Source organism: Hyposmocoma kahamanoa, unplaced genomic scaffold (assembly GCF_003589595.1).
Source record: "Hyposmocoma kahamanoa isolate Upper Pololo Valley unplaced genomic scaffold, ASM358959v1 211, whole genome shotgun sequence".
In the NCBI taxonomy this organism is placed as follows: Eukaryota; Metazoa; Arthropoda; class Insecta; order Lepidoptera; family Cosmopterigidae; genus Hyposmocoma; species Hyposmocoma kahamanoa.
In genome coordinates this window covers 3,639,963-3,659,385 of record NW_020653732.1, presented here as the reverse complement: position 1 = coordinate 3,659,385, position 19,423 = coordinate 3,639,963, and the positions used below count along the sequence as shown (strand labels likewise).

Genomic DNA, 19,423 nt, shown 5'->3' with positions numbered 1-19,423 from the left:
AATAAAAAGAAATTACAAGCCGTGTTTTACGAATTTTATTACGACGAAGAACATCCCACATCCAGTGGGTTTGGATGGGACAGTCCAAAACTCTTTCCTACAATGGGCCAAGATGCTGTTGGAGCCCCAAAATAACGGCGTGAAAGCGATCAGTGCGCACACATTTATGTTTGGTTCCCATTTAAAGTCTATGAACAAGAACTATGACATTTTTCAAATCTTAAATTTGTCCCTCCACAGATAATGGACTATTCTCTCCTAGTAGGCATCCACAACCTAGATGAAGCTCAACGCGAGAAAAGCGAAGCGCGCAAACGCACAGAGTCCGGACAAAGTGATGACGATGAAGCGGGGGAACCCAAGAGGAGTGGACTTAACAGAACCAGGTTTGTTCATGACTATTACATGACAATACAAATATAAACAAATGGAAAGACTGGGTTGGAGTTGATGTTGTTTCTGTAACGCCTCGATTCAAACTTAATTTCGTTACGTACAAAATATACTCATAGGAAATGAAACTATTTTTCGACTCCAATTTTGTTTTTTGAAACAAACACTCGGACGGAAACTATTAGGGCGCGGTTATTTGCACAGGCAGGTTTCCGTACATTTAATGATGGGTGGTTTCAATCTGTTTTATCGGAGTCAACATGTAATGCCGCGAAAATTTTGTATACATGTTTGGTTAGGTAGTATTTTGATATATCAATCGTTAATTTCTAATATTAATGCAAACCACCCTATTTTATTTCTATTTTATAGTTACAAATATGTTTTTACAAAATATTTTATTGTAACAATATTATTTGGTTTTCATGTTTAATTAAATTTATTATTGCTTAATAATGAAAATGTACTAATAAATTAAAATTTTTCTCCATCTATCTATCTGCTTGGGATTTTTCAACAGAGGAAATACTGGATCCCAAACTGGTGGTACGGAGGAACCCTGCTGAAATATTTCAAAGGGAAACATAAATTATTGTGATCTTTTTTTACGTTTAACTGATTGAGAGTTACAGAATCAACATTGAGAATTACCGAATCAAAATATAGAGTCACAGAATCATGGAGCATCGACACTATAGTAACTTTTTTTAACTGCTAAGATTATAATTGCAATAACTTTAAAAATATTGGCAAAGAAGACTCATTTTGTTACTCGGTTAAAGTGTTAAACTAATAGATTACCGGGATTATTCACAAAGTGTAACAAAAAGGTTGATAAATTGGCAGCTAATGATTCTAACATATTATATTCATAATACCAAATGACTAAAAGAAAATATATGTGTGGTTTGGTATAAGAAAGTGCCTAAGTCCATATTACTTACGCATTTGTTGTACCAAGCCAGATATATTCTGAAAATGTTTAGATGAGTTTATGTAGTGGTAATAGAATAAAGTCGTCTTAACCTTATTCAACCTTCTTTGAAAAAGAAACGAAATAAAACAAAAAGCATTTTATCACGACGAAACAGAGACAGCTAGAAATTTGAACATTGTAACAGTTTCTACTGGTATTTTGCTGAATGTGTATGTAATATATATTTTTATTATGATTGCTGCAAAATATGTTCGAACCATTTTATTACTGTTGTAAACAACTTTTAAAATCATAAAATTTAATTTTATTATTTCTTCATATTCCAATTGTGAAATTGGCAACACTTTTTATTTATACATGGTGGTGGGTTATTGTTATTTTTTTTCCCAAAAATTTCAGATCAGATCAGGGCAACGAGGATTTCGGGACGCAAGTGAAAAGGACCCAGTATGGTCATATTTATATATACCTATCTCACTCTAATACTGCGTACAGTGTGATGTTGTCCCTTTTTAACATAGTATTGTGTTCTATTGACCCTTTTCTAACGTGAACTTCTTTATTTGGACAGTTTCAAGAGTAATTGGTCAATTTCAATATAAAAAAAAATGTTATTTTATACTACATTGTAGTATAAAAGATAATGCTGCCGAAATGTGAAACCACATAATAAAACCACATAGAATATTTTATAGCTATGGCAAGAAAATCAGGATCTTTCTGCAGGTAAAACTCAACATTAAAAATAGTTATAAACTCAATTAGAGTTTACCAGCACTGCTATGTAATTTAGACGTTTTTTGTGAAAAATGTCACTTATGTGGTTTTCAAACAGTTTGATATAACGTCAATATGTATTTTTGGCATATAGGATCTGGTGCATACGGAACGAGGGCGTACGGCACGGACCCATAAAACTGACTACATTTCAGTAGCCGTTTTTGTCTTCACCGTGTACGCCTGCTCTAACATTTAAAAAAAAGAAATCTGCCATGAATTGATACTTGTCTTTTTGTGTATAATTACAAAAACGATCAATTGTACTTTTCAAACTGTCTACTATAAATGTCTCTTTCTAACCCACGTGTTGTCTAACTTTAGAGTTGTGTCTTTACAACTAACCAAAATGCCTGAATTATACACAGAACGTTGAAAAAACTCGAAACGTACATTATTTTATATCATTTATTACAACATATTACTATAAATTTTCATATCTGTCATGGTTCCCTAGAAAGATGATATAGGGTTATTATTTATTCATAATTATAGTCTGTCTTTTTTGAAGACGCAGTAAAATGACATTTGTAGTTTGCCAGGTTTTCTAAAATTTTAAATAGTTATGTAGTTTTTGACGATAATTTTATCGATAGATTATGGAAGAAGATAAAATTTTGCCAAAAATTAATTTTACGACGTTCTAATTATTATTTAATGATTACTACTTGCGTTATTGCCGTCTTTATTCTTATTTTGACAGTTCGTGTACTAAAATCGGATTTCATTACCTATATAGAATTAAAATGAAAATCTTTAAAATGTCTTCTTGTATTTTTCATAAACATAGTTCTAAATACAGTGTATGTATGTATCAACTTACAAAAATTGACAATTCAAATGAACTTGTGCTCAGTAATTGGATGAATAACGAGTCGAGGATGATTCAAATGAAACAAGTTCGACTATTTATTCCATAGAATCGATAGAATATTTATCGACAGCAATCACTAGCTGCTCGCAAGCTGGTAACACTTTTACGCAATGAACAGTCATTTTACTCCGTCTTCAAAAAAGACAGACATTAATACAGTATAACAACCGATAACAAGCTACAAATAATATTATTATATCTAATAGTTTCTTCTCAATTAAGTACAAAATTCAATTTGTGACATTTGACGTAATGAGGTTAACATATTTTGCAAACGCTTACAACTTCTGGCATCTTGTGTATTGATGTCATGTGTTTTTGACGTTCTACGTATAATCCAACAATGATAATGTTAGTTATTTAGTAAGTAAAGCATGATTTTGTCTTTATTGTTAACAAATTACAAGATTTAATTAAAACTACACTAAATATTGTTTGGAACCGGTTTTGAAAAACCCAGTTAATTTTGACTATGAGCTAATATAATAAGGCTTGGTTCATGACATCTAATTCCCCGAATATCTAACTACGCGAATGTCCAATACTTTATTTTATATTTTATCATTCAATGATTCACCTCTTAATTGAACGAAAGAAAAAAAAAGCGACATTGCAACTGGCAATATAAATTTTTTTTAGTATTAAAACTTTAACATCACGTAGGAATAAATAAAAAATAAATTTACATATACCGTGGTATCTATGTGAATATACTTATATTCCAAAAGCCCACCACTTTTGAGGTCGTGGCACTATTTTTATCTTACGTGTTTCTGCCGCCAAGCATTATTGTGCGGCGGTTAGGAAGGGTAAGGGTGCTGGCGAAAGTACAGCCACACGGGACTTGTCAACTTATATTCTCAGGGCGCAGTGCCCGTAAAATGGCGATCGATCCAATTATGACACCGCCATGATTTATACCGTTTTCGACGTATCGTGTAATTCATAATTCATTTATTTGTGAAAAAGGTTATTTGGAAGTTGACATGTACAAAATAAGTAGAGTTTCACTGTGTTCGGCAAAACATGCATACAAATATTGCAAGTGTTATTTTTTCTAATATCACATGAGCATGCACACATGGATTTACTAAGTCAGTCAGCAATTTAGGCGCATTGATAGTTATATGAGTCAATTTCAATTACCATATTTTTAATATAATGAAATGTCAAAATAATAAAACTATTAATGTCAAAAACGAAATATAAATATCAAAAATCTGACAATGAAGTTAGGGATTTATCATTTAAAAAGCAAGCATTGCAAATATAATAAGTGTAGCAAATATTCAAAACGTAAGTGTTCAAAGTGTGTTATTGTAGGTCGGCGCGATTTTCCACGAATTTCTAACGTTTTTAAACTCGTCTGAAACATTTCTAGGAAATAAACTATTTACTCGTTCATAAAATTCGTAACCTAAGACGTCAAGAAGCATATCTTTAATGTAATGTTCATGATTTTCCGTAGATTTGATGACGTCACTAAATCTATTTAAAAAATCGTCTTCAGCAGTGTATGTAGCTCTAAGTAAAAGATCTGTGAAATCCTTCTTGTCTACTGTTTTATTCGCTATTTTAAGAAAATCATTAGTAAACGCTTCAATTTTGTCGCCGATATTCATCGCAGTTAAATTATCAATTAAATAGCTACGAACGCTTTTTATAGTGTGGTTAATCCTTCCAGTATCTATAGTTGGTTTTTGTTTTCTTCTTGTTATAAAATTCCAGAATTTCTTGAATTTCTCTTTAATTTTATTAAGAATTCGTCTCAAAAAGTGTTTTCGCTTCTGTGGTTTAATTTTATTTTCACTATGTATATCCCATTCGGATGGTATGAAAACTTGTACGTGTTCGTATTTCCTCCTGTACGCAATACAAGGGCCGTTGCGACGTTTTTTCGCTTTTATACAGTTCATAATGCATTCATTGACGTAAGTTCTGTTGTTGTAACTGCACACGGGTATGTAAATTCTCGGACAACGGCATTTATCCCCTTTGCCCATCTGCTTCAGATCAATGAAACGACCAACAATGCTTTCGGGCAAATAGAATGGTAAGGCGACACCATATCGTTTTTGCATATAGTCGAAATTGTTGTATCTTGCCGCTTTAGTTGTCCTTTCGGGCGATAGTATCATTGATACAGGGTCTCTGTCATCGCCATCAGTATCTTTGACACGCTTTCGTGCTTCCCTTGACTTGGTAGAATCACTTTGTTCGGTTGAAATGGCTGAGGTGTCATTTGTCCCAAGAGGATCTGTTCTCAGAGCTTTTTTCTTTTGTCTACTTGAACAATCGGTGCTAGAACTGCTGCTGCTTTTACAACTTGTATAGTTGTTAAGTTGGTGTGTTACGTTTGTTGCCCCTTTTAATCCTTTAACTTTTGTTGCTCTTTTAAACCTGCTTTGTTTAATTTTTAGTGCTCTTTTAAAACCTTTCTGTTGTTTTATGTTCGTTGCAATTTTAAAAGAGCTGAGTATGTTTGTTACCTTATTATTGTTCCACTTGCTTGGCGTTGTAGTGCTTATAAGTTGAACATTGTTCTTATTATTTACTTTGCTTTGTAATAATTCTTTATCGAAGTCAGCAGCATCTTTAGCTTTCACGTATAAAAAAATAGCTAAAACAAAATACAACAATGGGTGTCCGGATACAAGGCTGTTCTCCACTACGATTGACCATGTATAAGGAATAATAATTTGCGTTATTGTAAGTGGATATCCACATTTGAACATCTTTGCTGTTTAAGGGAACAAGTTCGTCCAGGGAAGTACTATCCAACAACTATTTCTGCACATGGGACTTGTCAAATTATGTTTCAGGGTGACGGGCGCAGTGGCAATGCCCCACAGATCGTTGCGATTTAAAGCTCTGAGTGGCACATGCAATTGTTATGGACAGGCGTGTAGCTTATCATCAGGCGCACGACGTGTTCGTCCCGTCACTTGAAATTATAAAAAAAAATTAAAAAAGCGCCCAGTTCCACGACGCGAAAATTTTCGTGCGACAGCCGCTCGTTCACGTACATTAATGGCATATCTGAATTCTATTTGCTAGGCAACAACATTTAAATTACTCCAAATAATATAACCGCTTGATCGCCGCGTAGACCAAAGACAAGCCATTCTCGCCCGCGCGACCGGGACTTAAATTCTAAATAAATAGAGCATATTTTGCTATAACAGCTCAGTCTCTAAACACGAACACGTGGTCACCGCGAGTGCCCGCGCTGGGCGCGCGAAACTACAGCCACGTGGGCCTTGTCAACTTTATCACTCAAGGTGACGGTTGCAGTGGCAGTGTCCCTCATATAGCTGCGATTTAAAGCTTTGAATGGCATTTTTTCAAAAACTAGCTTGATAACTGACTACGAAGTGAACCATATACCTAAACGACTTAGGTCACAGATCATATATCTAAATAGACTGGCTGACACTTTGATTAGCTATGGTTTAAGTATATTTGGTCGTACTTATAAAACCTCCAGAAAAAATCCAGGATATTAAAAAAAATCAGTTCACATTAACAAAATTCTTGGTAGATAAAAACACCAGGAAAAAATACAAAAACAATGTGTAACAAGCGGTATATGAACACTTTGCAGTTAAAGTTACTATTTATTTTTACTTACAGAAAATAAAACACAGTTTTGTTAGAATTTTTTTGTGCGATTTCATTGTTATTTTCATGTATTTATTGTTGTTCAATATTACCCACATACATATATTACGTTTTGTAAATATTCTATAACAATGGAATTATTATCGGAAGTGTTCACAAGGTTACATTTTTCAATAGTTATAAATTTTTATTGCTTATACAAGGTGTAACAGAAAGGTGTTCTAAATGTTCAGTTAATGGTATTAATTAAATTAAAGGAAACAATACAGACTATAATTATTAGTACTTACATAGAATATAAATTTAGATGGGTAGTACAGACAGTTTGTAGGAGTCCTCAGACAGGTATACAAAGTTATTTTTAGTTACATAGTTACTTTTAATAGCAGTAGATCCCCTTATGAAAGAGTTCGCCCAGGGAAGTACTGTCACCTTACCTATTTCAGCCGCCATGCGAGCGTTACTGCGTTCCGGTTTGGAAAAGTAAGGGTGCTGGTGAAATTACAGGCACAAGGTCACCTTAAGACATAAGTTGACAAGTCTCATGTGCCTGTAATTTCACCAGCACCGTTACCCTTCAATGCTCACATTACTGCTTGGCGGTAGAAATAGGTATGGTGGCAGTAATGTCGCATAGTTCAGTATTAAATTTTTATGTTGTGACGTCACCAATTTACTTTAAAATTGTAAGAGTGTAAGAAGTTGGTCTTAGTACTAGTTTAACTCTAGCATACAGGTGTTAAAAAAATATCATGAGGTTGCTTTACTTGTACTGATTGTAACTTTCTCCAATGAAATTTTATCCATTACAAAACCATAAGCAAATAATAACGAAATCAAAAGATGCAGCATGCCTCGTCGTTACGCGTACATTCTACAAGTACTTGTTCATATAGTACATATGAAAATTATTCACAGCCTACTACCACAGCCAGAACAAACAACTCACGGAAACCCACTTTAACCAATCTGCTTACGGATCAATATATCTGTCTGCTTACAGATCAGTAACCCTAACTTACAGATCTAAAAACTTACGTATTAATAATCTATTTACAGATCAATAAATCTTACATGTCAATTAACCTATCTACTTACAGATTATAATTCGAACTACATACAGATCAATAACTTAACTAATTACAGATTCAAATACCTATCCACTTATTGTTCAATAAACCCGTGTGCTTACCGATCACTTAACTTTTTTGCTAACACATAATTAAATCTGTCTAATTAAAAGTCAATAGAACTATCTAGTTACAGATACATATCTGATTACAGATCAATAAACCGCCAAAGACTAGTGGCGCACTCTACGGCGATGGAGAGCATACAAGCGGAGAGCGAACCTATAGACGAAGAGGAAGACGTCCCGTAAGTAAATTTTTTGTGTTTCAGTGTGCTCAACATTCACAGATGACTAGAAAAAGCTTTTGTTATTACTTGATTTTAATAGTGTTAATTTTTATGGCAGTGAAAGTAAGTAAGCAAATTACACTTGAAATCGTCATTCTGATTAAATTCTATTGCTCCTTCGTAAGGAAGATTCCCTTGAGAAGAATGAGGAAGAAACTCTAGAGGTTGCTCTTTGTAAACATACATTTGAATACATTTATCATTACAATATTTAATTTAAACATCGTGGATCGAGAATACTTGAAAGAGCTAAAAGGGGTACTATCAAGGATTTTTGTCATCCAAGTATGCCCTTTAGTATAAAGTTTTTGTTTCACAATAGTTTTAAACCTCAATTTGAATATCAATCGGAATCTTATTATAGAAGCGTATTATACATTGACCCTTAAATTAATTTGAGACTGCAGACGACTGTCAAGAACAGCTAGTTTATTTTTATTCCTCATATTAATGTTATGTCTGCCACTATTTTTCATAAACAAATTATTAATATTTTTCTTAACATAAATAACATTTTCATAAATGTACTGTTTGCCAAATATATCAAATACATATAGGCATCATTATTGCTGGTATACCAAGATGCTTGCGAAAGATTGGTGGTATAACAACTGACTCGTGTGCTCGTAGGCCGGGCGGAATTCCAGCGCGGAACGCGCGCGGCGAGCGCCTACTCTTGTTTCTGGGTATCATAGACATCCTGCAGTCCTACCGCCTACGCAAGAAGCTAGAACACACATGGAAAAGCATGATCCACGACGGGGTGAGTGTAGTGAGAACGTAAAGGCTAAACCACACTTGGACACGCGGAACAAATTTCAAGTTTAACTTTTATTTAAAAGAATTAACAAAGTACCAATTTAACTGTAGACGGTCTAGTACTACGGAATACAAAATGTTTAAATTTAAAATATCAGATAGGTCCTGGCAGTCGTTCCCACAAGCACTCCACTCCCTGAAACGAATCGATGGTATCGAAGTTTCTCTCATATAATCGTAATTCGGCCCAGGTAGTCATCAGTTTTACCAGAATTTAGATAAAATGGTTCAATGCCATCTAGCGGATTTTAGGGGGTACTATATGAAGGGCAAGTTGCTTGGATACGTCTTATGATATAAAACCGGTATGTTACTTCCTATTTTGTATTATTATTATATCAGTTATCTATTTCAGATTCTCGCCCGTCTCACGGCCTAAAAATTTAAAAATTCTCACCAAATGAACTGATGGCAGCGAAGTGAATCGAGGACTATGGATGAGTAGTAAAAGTGGTTTTTTTTAATATTTCCAGGACACCGTGTCAGTTCATAGGCCAAGTTTCTACGCGCAGAGGTTTCTCGATTTCATGGCGAAGACCGTATTCAAGAAGATACCTTCGTGTGAGTATTTCTCTGTTGTTTACAGCTTTTATTATTTTATGGTTAGGTATTTTCCACTCAATATTTCAAAAGACGTAGCAGGTATACAAATCTCTTCTAGATGTCTCTATTTCTATTTAAAATTTATTTTTTTATAATCATGGACAATCCAAATCATTTAAGCTAGAATCCTTTAAAATTGATAATCAAATTGGTAGTAACTTGAAAATATGTCCACTAAAAAGTAGAATTGTGTTAGAGTCAAACGCAACTTATCAATTATCAGCACTTATCGGCATTGAACTTTTACAAGAGCCGTGTTTTATACAGGAAATTATTAAAACAGCGATGGCTGAAAACTTAAATATTTCTCTTATAAATCCGCATTCATTTGTGTTGATACGTGCCGATACTTGAGGTGTGCAATGACCCTTAATCTTTAGTAAACAAACGCTATTCGTAATAATCAGTTGTTGTCCATTCTTAACCCCTACTAGGATTACGTGTAAGTTTCTGACGTAATTTTGAAATCTTTTAAAGTTCAATTTAAAAAAAAATAACGAGATGCATTTCAAACTTACGTTCTATTGTAATTTGCTAACCTCATGTTGTAACTGTGATAACTTTTGCAGTGTTCATTCGTTCAATTCACAATCCATACACAATATACTAGATTGGCTCCCCCATTATCTGTGGGACGAAAACGCTATAAAAACCTAAAGGTTTTATAGTTTATGGTATACTAATCATCAAAAGACAAACCTAATAAGTGACTAGTCACACGAGCTGTATGCCGACTGCATCGTAATTGCAAAACAAACAGGTGTGCAGTCACGTCGACTGTGTAACAAACTTTTATCAAACTGCATTCCAAATCGATGCGTTACTTTCTCAAACTCGTAACTTAAAAAGAGTGATTATTCAGGAGAGCGCAAAACTTTTTTCTATATTCTATTTATTTTAAATTTCTTATCAAGAGGATTAATTTGAACGCATTACTTTAAGAATATATAAAAGCCAGTGTAAGTATGAAGAAAATAAGAAGTGAAATCAACCTGCAAAACGTGTATAATAATATACAATCCATTTTTTTTGTATTTCAGTATATTTGTGCTTTAACATACGAGTTTGAGAAAGTAAGGCGACGAAATGCAATTTTGCAATGGCGTTGCAGTTGTACTGCAACTGGTGTGACGTTTAAACAGTCATGTGAAGTGTGATCTGAAATCTATTCTCTGAATCTACGAATGAACGTGCCAAATTTAGATTAGAGTTATATAGCAAATTGTGACCTATTCAATGAATAATGAACATAACAAACGTTATGATTCACCTGAACATTCCCGCTCCTTACAGTCATATTTCGTGTGTTTCTCAGGTTGCTGACGTCTTATAAGTTACCTAGGGCCTATTGTCTAAATTAAGCTGATAAGGGTTGTTTTTCATCAACCGAGGAGCGTTTTCTTCGTGCCCGCCGCTCATTCAAAATACTATTGATTGCTAAAAGACAGCCCTTTTCCGCTGGACTGGTGGTAGTTGATGGGTTACTTAGCTTACTTTTGTAATGAGTGATTGGAGTGCATTGGCTCGCAGTTGCATTAAATCATTTTGAGTGTAGTCGAAAAGCAGATTTGACGGCAGTCGACGTGACATCACACTGACTCCGCTCTCGCTGTACTAGCAGCCCCATATCTTTCTACATTAGTTTTGATTATAGTGACCCTCCCTACCGACCCTTAGGGTACACGAGAAGGGCACTATAACCTGTGCGCGCACAGAAACCTTATAAGTTCAGGTTCTGACCCCCGATCAGCCAGTGTACAGGGTTGTCACAGACCTCTTTCACTTGACTTCATCCGGTTCTTCGAGAGGCTAGTGCCTCGTGTGAACCGCCCCGGGTGCATGTACAGTATCCTCCCTATTTTCCAGATAGGTACGAGAGCTGTAGGCACGCTCACATCCCGTTGCGGACTGCACAACTAGTTGTTGCCACCGCTAAGCCGTCGACTCTGAGAGTCGTATTCCAGAACTCTACTCAATGCTCAAGTCAGGATTTGAGCAGACTTGAGTATGATTTCAAGCTCTGGAAATGCGACCCTAATGGCAAGGACTTGAGTATGATTTTCAGTGCTCACTGCAATACTCACGTCCTGACTTCAGTATTGAGTAGAGTTCTGAATACGACCCTGAGACCACTACCAAATCTCCTCATTGGTGGCGGTGCTGTTAGACACGCTCATTTCCCGCGCTGTAAGAGACGCCCAAAAAGGCGTATCACTGGCGGAGGGTCGAGCTTGTAGTCTCTCCGGAAAACCCTACTAGCATTCGGTAGTTATGCATTCCATGTGCAGTCTCGTCAACTAGATCCAAACTGCTTTTCGACAGCATTCCAAATGCTATTTTGCAATTGTTATGCAGTTGTAACGCAGCTAGTGACGTAGTGTAGACTACACCTTTAACTCAATAAAATAATTGACAGCCAATACAATGGTGGGTTATGGGTGTCTGCAATAGTCTTGCCATTTTCTACCACTATCAAAATCATGTTTTAATTAATAACCTGCAATATTCAAAAGAGTAAAAATACGAGAATAGACCTCCCAAAATTTATTGTGAAACCCATTATCACATATTACACAGTGACACTTTCGGTTCCGCGAATTGAAAGTTTATTTAATTTACGAAAATGTGAATGTCAATTTCAAATCTAACAATGACTTTAAAGACGCGAATGTTCACGGTGCTAAAAATATAGCTATATAACTATGATCCTAACAACCTCCGATATGTTGGCCAGTGGACCTGCCAGAGATAAAGGGCAACCATCGCAAGTTCCGCACTCTGGTCACCAGCTACATAGGTACAGCGAGATTACTTGTGTGCGTGTTTGTACATAGGGTGTTGGTGTTGATATAAACGGCACGATATTAAATGACGAATATCATCCGTTACGCAGACTAAGAATATTAGTGATATTCTTTTTAAGTTTAAAGTTTTTTTTTCGGTGTTATTTATCAAATAATATTTAGCAGTTAATGTTAAATAATGTAATAGTGAATGTTCTTTAAGTAGAAAAGTCTTTTTTTTATTTAAATAAATACTTAGATTAAAGACAGTCATTGTCACTTACGTACAACAAAATCGGACAGCTAACAATATTTTAAACTTTTTTTTTCTCAGATGGAATATCATGTAAATCCTTTTCATTGACAACAAAAAAATGCTTTAAATTGATGATTGTGTACGAAAACAAATTTAAAATCCCGTTGAATAATAAAATAGTTACAGATATTTAGAAATCACGAATCAGAAAGAGACGGCAATAGACGATTGTGACGTCACACCACAATGGCTTCTTTCAAACTACATGATAGATACATAACTCGTTTATTTACTGAATCACAGTACATTACAAACCATCTTACGACATGGGTACGATGGTAATTATAAAGAAAAAGGCTAGTTTAGATTTGCGGGTATGGTCTGGAGTGTTATATTGTGTCGGGGTATAGAGCTGGGTGTACTGTATCAGCAAAAAGGGTGTGACTCAACTTTATACCGCAGTTTAGTCGAACTACCGAACTACGACGCTAATGATTCTGCCAGGCCCTAATGATCATTTAACTAAATAGCCATGAAGCATCATCACTGTAATGTTAGTGACTATGTTAGTCGGGCTCTCGAAAACTACATGTTTATGCGAGTTGATTCTAACCAACAAAAAATGTTGAGTCAAGCACGCTATCGTTTAGAGGTTTTATAAAAGGAAAAATCGGAGGAAAAAGAGATAGGGCAATACCTAATCGAAGTTATTTGTATCGTATCAAACAAGGGAAAAGGTTAATGTCCTTTCATATCAAGAACTCAAAATTAGGTCGCTTATTCCACCGACAAGAGTCTAGGTCCTAAATGAGATGTTATATGAGCTTTGATTTAAAGTAAAAATGTATTTTATATTATAATAATTATATTTTTAATCTTTATAATTTATCTACAAGACACACAAACTGAGCGTTGATCGTGTAATAGCTCCATTACAAAGAACTTAAATTTCAGTCCATCTATTTTTGTTAATTATGTTAGAGGCACGATTTTGTTGCCCGTGAGTGTACATTGTGAAATTTTATCAATTTCTTCAATCTTATTGCGCTTATGGTGGCTGGTCGTAACCCGAAGTCAATTAAATGTTGTACCGCGACGGTTTAACGTAAATGAACGAGTCATTGTTAGTTGGTAGACGACTGATTTTTTCTGATTTCATCATTCATTGCTTGTTTTGTACCAACAAGTCGTGCGCCTGGTGGTAAGCGACACGCCTATCCATAACAGTTGCAGTGCCACTCAAGAGCTTTTAATCGCAAAGATCTAAATCGATTTAAAGCTCTGTGTGGCACTGCGCTACTGGTATGGACAGGCGTGTACCTTACCATCATGCGCACGACTTGTTCGTCCCGTCACTAGATATTATATTTAAAAAAAGGTAGAAAAGGTGGCATTAATCCTAAAATAAAAACTAAATTCACGAAGGCGGCAAATAAAAACATAACTTTTTCACTGTGGAAAAATCTAAAGAAATCGTACGCATTAAAACCTTGTGTAAACATGTTTTAAATATTGAATATTTCTATTAAAATAAGCATTAAGCAGGGAATCTAAATTATACATTTCAATATAGGAACCTAATGTGTAATTGCGATGCCTAAACTAAGTAAATGTATACATATATTTTAGGCATCTTTTTGGGCAAATTTCTTTATATTACAGCTTAAAAAGAGAGTTTCTATATTTAACAATAAAATAATTAGTAGTTATAAATTAATGATTACCTATATAAAAATAAAATAACAGCAAGTCCTCTGTTTCATTGTAAGTTTTACTCTTAAGCCACTATTCTTTTTGCATTCTATTTTTTGGCATTTAATTTACGTTCTATAGAAATTACGGTGACGACCATCTGTTATTAAAAGCTAGAATACATTGTGTCTGACATGCGATATCTACAGTATTATAATAGTGTTATAGTTTGTTGTAATTTTGAAATATTTTTATGTGATTGTCAATAGTAAAAAAAATAAAAAACTCACACCAACACCCTAACCTTTTTCAGTAGGACTTATTCGCTGATGAATGTATTTATTTTCTGTTTTTGTTTTTAAATGTTATTAACGTTTAACAAAAACATTTTTTTTCATATATTATTTTCAATGCAACTTTTACTAGGGCATGTTTTAGTGACATTTATTTTTTCTTTTAATTTCGTTAATTGGATGCATTCTTATTATTAATTTGAATGAACAATTTTGCATGACAATTTTTCTGTTTTAAATTGGTAAAAAAATGTCATGCACGCCCCCGCTACCTAACCCTGTTAAGATGTTGTGAAGTGATGTAATAGTTCTTAAGACAATGTGGGTACGTATGTTGAAACGAACCAAGACATCGGTTAGTTTTTATGCAGGTATTCGCACAATGAGTAAATGTTATTGGTTGATATTATCATGACCAGTTTTTCTTATTACTGTTAAGGAAATGATAAAATGGGCGACCGGCGATTTTCAAAGTTATTTCTACTAAACGACTTCAGCGCAAGTAACAAATTTATGTACCGCCGATGCTCTGTCGTTATGGTATTTGTTGTAACGAAATTGTACATAGCATTATGAACTTTTCAATTGTCTAACGTACAAACTAGATTTTCCAGGAGAAGTGACTTATTTTACGGCTCGTATTTAATTTGTACGTTACACAATACACACAAAGTTCATTTTGCTATGGTTAGAAAAAAATCACCTTCGTTCCGCGCAATGTTTGTGATTGAGACTGTACAACTAATAAATGAATGAACGAATGATTTGGGTAACATAAAGATTGTTGTCAAAACTGAGAATTGTAAAAAGACTCTATTGAAGACGAGAATTTGCACCCTTGATGTAACAACGTCACATCTGGAAAATTACATTTTTTCAGGAGGGATTTCATTTATGTTTAAATATGAGAGGTGTAAAATTTCACTTTATATATTATTTGTTTCATGTATTTCGTATTATTTTTAATATTGTCTTGTGATAAAAGTACTTTTGACATTATGATCACATGCACCTTTTTTATTTATGTACCAAGGATACAAATTATTTACTGGGAATAAAAACAACAATTATAACGACCACATCGTCAGTGCAGAAATTTGTAATAGACTTTACGTCTATAATTTTAAAACTCTTAATCGCTTTGAGGTTTTACGGTCACTGCCAGAAGTTGGACAATACTCATGGAAAGTTTAACCGATCGACTTATGTGATAATATCGACCATTTAGAACCCAAAGTTAACAACCACACCCCCGATCCGGTACAAATATAATATCTGTATCCTGTTTGTTTCCAACAATTGTCCGAAATCGGATGCTCGTGCGTCTCCCTGGAGGTCTGAGTAAGTCCCTGTTCCTACCGGCATGAACGTTCGGCTCGAGTTTTTTATATCTCGATTCGGATCTGGATTTTTTGTATTTTTTTTTCTTTGCGAGTTGTTATAAATACTTATAATGTTGTAGAGTAGAACAATGGTGACTGATGTTACGTTTGATTAACATTTGAACATTCTAAATACGATATAATTAAATAAATAAAATAAAAAAAGTATATCTTCAATCATTTTTGTAACTTTTTTATTTTTTATTCAAATGCAAGTGTGCATGTGACCTCCATCTCACCTGATGGAAAACGACGATGAGGTCGACAATGGAGCCTGCACACAAAAAAATTGCTCATTCACTCTCGTCTTGAAAAGATCCAAGTTATAACGTTCAGGGAACAAGTCTGCAGGCAGGGAATTCCACTCTATAGTCGTTCGCCATATAAATGTGTTATGTATTTAGAAACGAGCGTGTATCGCATAAAAACATAAAATAAAGTGTTTCTAACAACTCCATAAGTTTTGAAATTATCATACCCTCCATTAGTATACCGCTGTATTTCGCTCAGTGGCGCTATCTACATCGTATTACAAACTTTTCCAGTGTAACTCTTGTTGATGTTTTCTTTGTAGTTAGAAATTTTCCTGCGTGTTTAAAAATAAATGTCATAATAATTGTAATTCTTTACCTCCTTGATTTAATTTTAAAAAATGCATATCTTAAGTTATTTTTAATTTAAATATATTTTTATTACGTACCCGATTTAAAACACAGGGGGCGTGTTATTTAAGAAAAATCTTACTTTTTTTTCTTTTTCACTCTGGCATGGATTTTCAGTCGTTCCATAATAAATCCAACGTGTGCAGATGTAATATATAAAAATTGTACAAGAAGTTTTTTTACTGACAATTGATTTTCAACTTTGCGCCAATCTCCTTAGTGTTGAGAATGCACAAGCCTCTGTCCGCGAGTCGAGTTGCAGAACGTAATTACAACAGTAAAATATGTTAAATGTCCAATCAATATTTAGAAGACATAACTAACGTTTGTGAGATCTAATAAAGAAGAGAGACGACAGTATCCTCACAAAATCCAATTTGGCTTCAGAAAAAGCTTTATCTATGCAATAAGAGCGAAAAAGACGTTCGTTTGCTCTAATGGCATAGACATAAAACTTTTTCATACCACTCAATCTCCGAAGAGGCCGATGGCTTTTGTATTGTCGTCCCGTTTCAGTATTGTCATTTAAATTGTTTCTACTAGTTAAAATTTTGCATTAAACAGCAACACCGTCCAAAAATTTTACAAATAATTAGTTGTAACGTTTGCTTAAATGACAACACTGAACCAGAAAGATGAAATATCAATGCCACAATTTTGCTGTTTGAGAAAAAATAATTTTACTAGTTAGCACTTCTCAACACTAATTTTGGTTTTATTTATTTTTATTGTTTAGTTTACATATTGTCAGTGGAAAAAATCTCATAGATTTAAGGTCTGGGAAAAATATCTAGCGGAAATTGCGCCGCTGAATTCTGCAATCTGCGTTATTTATTTTTACGTGATGTCACTTGCGATTTAATTAAATTTCGCGTGCGCAGTTCGGCCGGCGTAATTTCTTATATGACCCTAGGCCTCAAGCTTTTACTTGCGCCAGGCTTAATTTTTTTTTCGCAAATGCCGTTACAAAATAATACACCATTGATTTTTCTAGTAATGTTTTTCGATATAGAGCACTTTAAGTCACATGGTTTATTTTGGTAGATTCTTATTTGGGATTTGTTACTGTGGTTGCGAAATACACTTTACGACACTTGCAATAAGGTTCATGAAACAGTTAATTGGACATTGACTATCCGAAAAGTAGTTTTTTCTTCTTTGAAAAAATGTAAATTTTGCTTAAGAATCGATAATGGCGTTGGTTCATTCCGTATATCAATGAAAGTTTTGGAGTAATGACTTTGGAAAAAATATATAGTAAAATTGAGGATAAACATTGATTAGTACACGGTGTGAAAAACACGATTTCTAAAAATTTTCACGATAGAAAAAAAACACTTACCTCGAAATTTTACAAGAAAACCGCTGTATTCAACATGTACTTTCCGTATTCCAATTTTTTTTTTATACATCAACTGAACTAAATAACGTATAGTATATGATATACATTTTGCATAAGGATTTAATTTCGTTTGTAAAAAAAATAAATTCTGAAATAAAGCCAGTGTCCCTGTCGCTCGACCCAAGAAAATGAACCATATTAGTACGGGATAAATTTCAATTTGAGCGGAAGTAATATCGACTTTTAACAATAAAACAAACTTAAAAAATATAAAGAGAACACATAAGTTGTATAGAAACACATAGTATAAGGGGGTTTTAGATCTCCTTTCGGGGAATCCAGATAATGTTAATAAATCAATTTCGCTAAAAATTATAGATTGAGTTATTTTCCTCTAAATTCATCATTAACTAAATCCAATGTCGTAAAGTTCTAAATACCACAGTGACAATTCTCGCTCTACCTGCATAAATCTAAAACGTCGCAACTAAAACTTTGCAATGTTTTTTGTAGCCCTGAAACACTCGCCGTCGAAACGCAAGAGCATCGCGAAGCCATCTAGACCACAGGAAGAAATCGACACGTCAGGTATGTTTTATTAAGTTTGCTATTAGGTCTTATTTGAGGTTGAGGAGAATTGACAAAAAAAGTTTAAGTGAACCGTGTACAAGGTTATTTGTAAAATATGAACAGGACTATATTACGAACATTATAAAGTATAATTTTTGTTCCGTGACTTTTTAACGGACTTCAAAAAAAAAGAGGAGGTACTCAGTTCGACTATTTTTTTGTATCTATATGTTACGCCATTAATCATGGCATTTGTGAACCGATTTCCGAACCGAAAAGAGGGTATTTCAATCATTTACACATAAATTTGAAGAAAATATTCCACCTCTAAGGGTGGCAAACTAGGGCGTGAATCCGGTTTCGCGCACTTACCAATAACCGATTTCAATAAAACTGTTAAGGTCGATTTTTTTGTATTACAATTGTTACGAAACATGAAATTTACCAATCGAGTATTTTGTAGTACCATCTAACATTTTTTAGATCTATATCTGGTAGTAAGGTATAGTCTACCTTTTTTGAAGAAGGAATAAAATGACCATTACGCAAAAGTGTTGCCCACTTGCGAGCAGCTAGTGATTGCTGTCGATAAATATTCTATCGACTATCGACTGAATGTTGGTTACGCTTATGCAATTAATAACCGAACTTGTTTCATTTAAATTGTCATTCGTACAACTGCTGAGCACAGATTTTTTTTATAATACTAAGTGACGGGACGAGCAAGTCGTGTGCCTGGTGGAAAGCGTCACGCCTGTCCATAACAGTTGCAGTGTCACTCAGAGCTTTAAATCACAAAGATCTGAGGGGCACTGCCACTGGGCCCGACACCCTGAAACATAAGTTGACAAGTCCCATGTGCCTGTAATTTCACTCTCGAGCTCGCTCTCGAGATCTTTATGTGAGAATAACAGTATCTCGCACTTCATGTCGCTCTCGCGCTAGTCGCACCCTGTCGTGCTAGCCCTACAGGTGGAGTAGATAATCAAAACCACGTGTT

The 19,423-nt window shown here is 34.4% G+C and overlaps 1 protein-coding gene across 9 annotated transcripts in view; it reads left to right on the top strand.

Moving 5' to 3' along the window:
• The window catches only part of LOC113227547 (phosphatidylinositol 4-phosphate 5-kinase type-1 beta-like), a 72,634-nt gene that overhangs the window by 8,648 nt on the left and 44,563 nt on the right, over positions 1-19,423 (top strand). For 8 of the 9 annotated variants that reach the window (XR_003310209.1, XM_026460493.1, XM_026460490.1 and 5 more), the window contains exons 5-12: positions 241-386; positions 1,730-1,777; positions 7,887-7,979; positions 8,652-8,784; positions 9,314-9,401; positions 12,178-12,240; positions 15,803-15,808; positions 18,367-18,441. Coding sequence is in view for 8 of the 9 variants with exons in the window: in XM_026460493.1 (XP_026316278.1) it covers positions 241-386; positions 1,730-1,777; positions 7,887-7,979; positions 8,652-8,784; positions 9,314-9,401; positions 12,178-12,240; positions 15,803-15,808; positions 18,367-18,441 (652 nt within the window). In the remaining variant the exon portion in view is untranslated. The remainder of the gene's footprint in view (positions 1-240; positions 387-1,729; positions 1,778-7,886; positions 7,980-8,651; positions 8,785-9,313; positions 9,402-12,177; positions 12,241-15,802; positions 15,809-18,366; positions 18,442-19,423) is intronic. The other variant, XM_026460496.1, reaches the window with a different exon arrangement.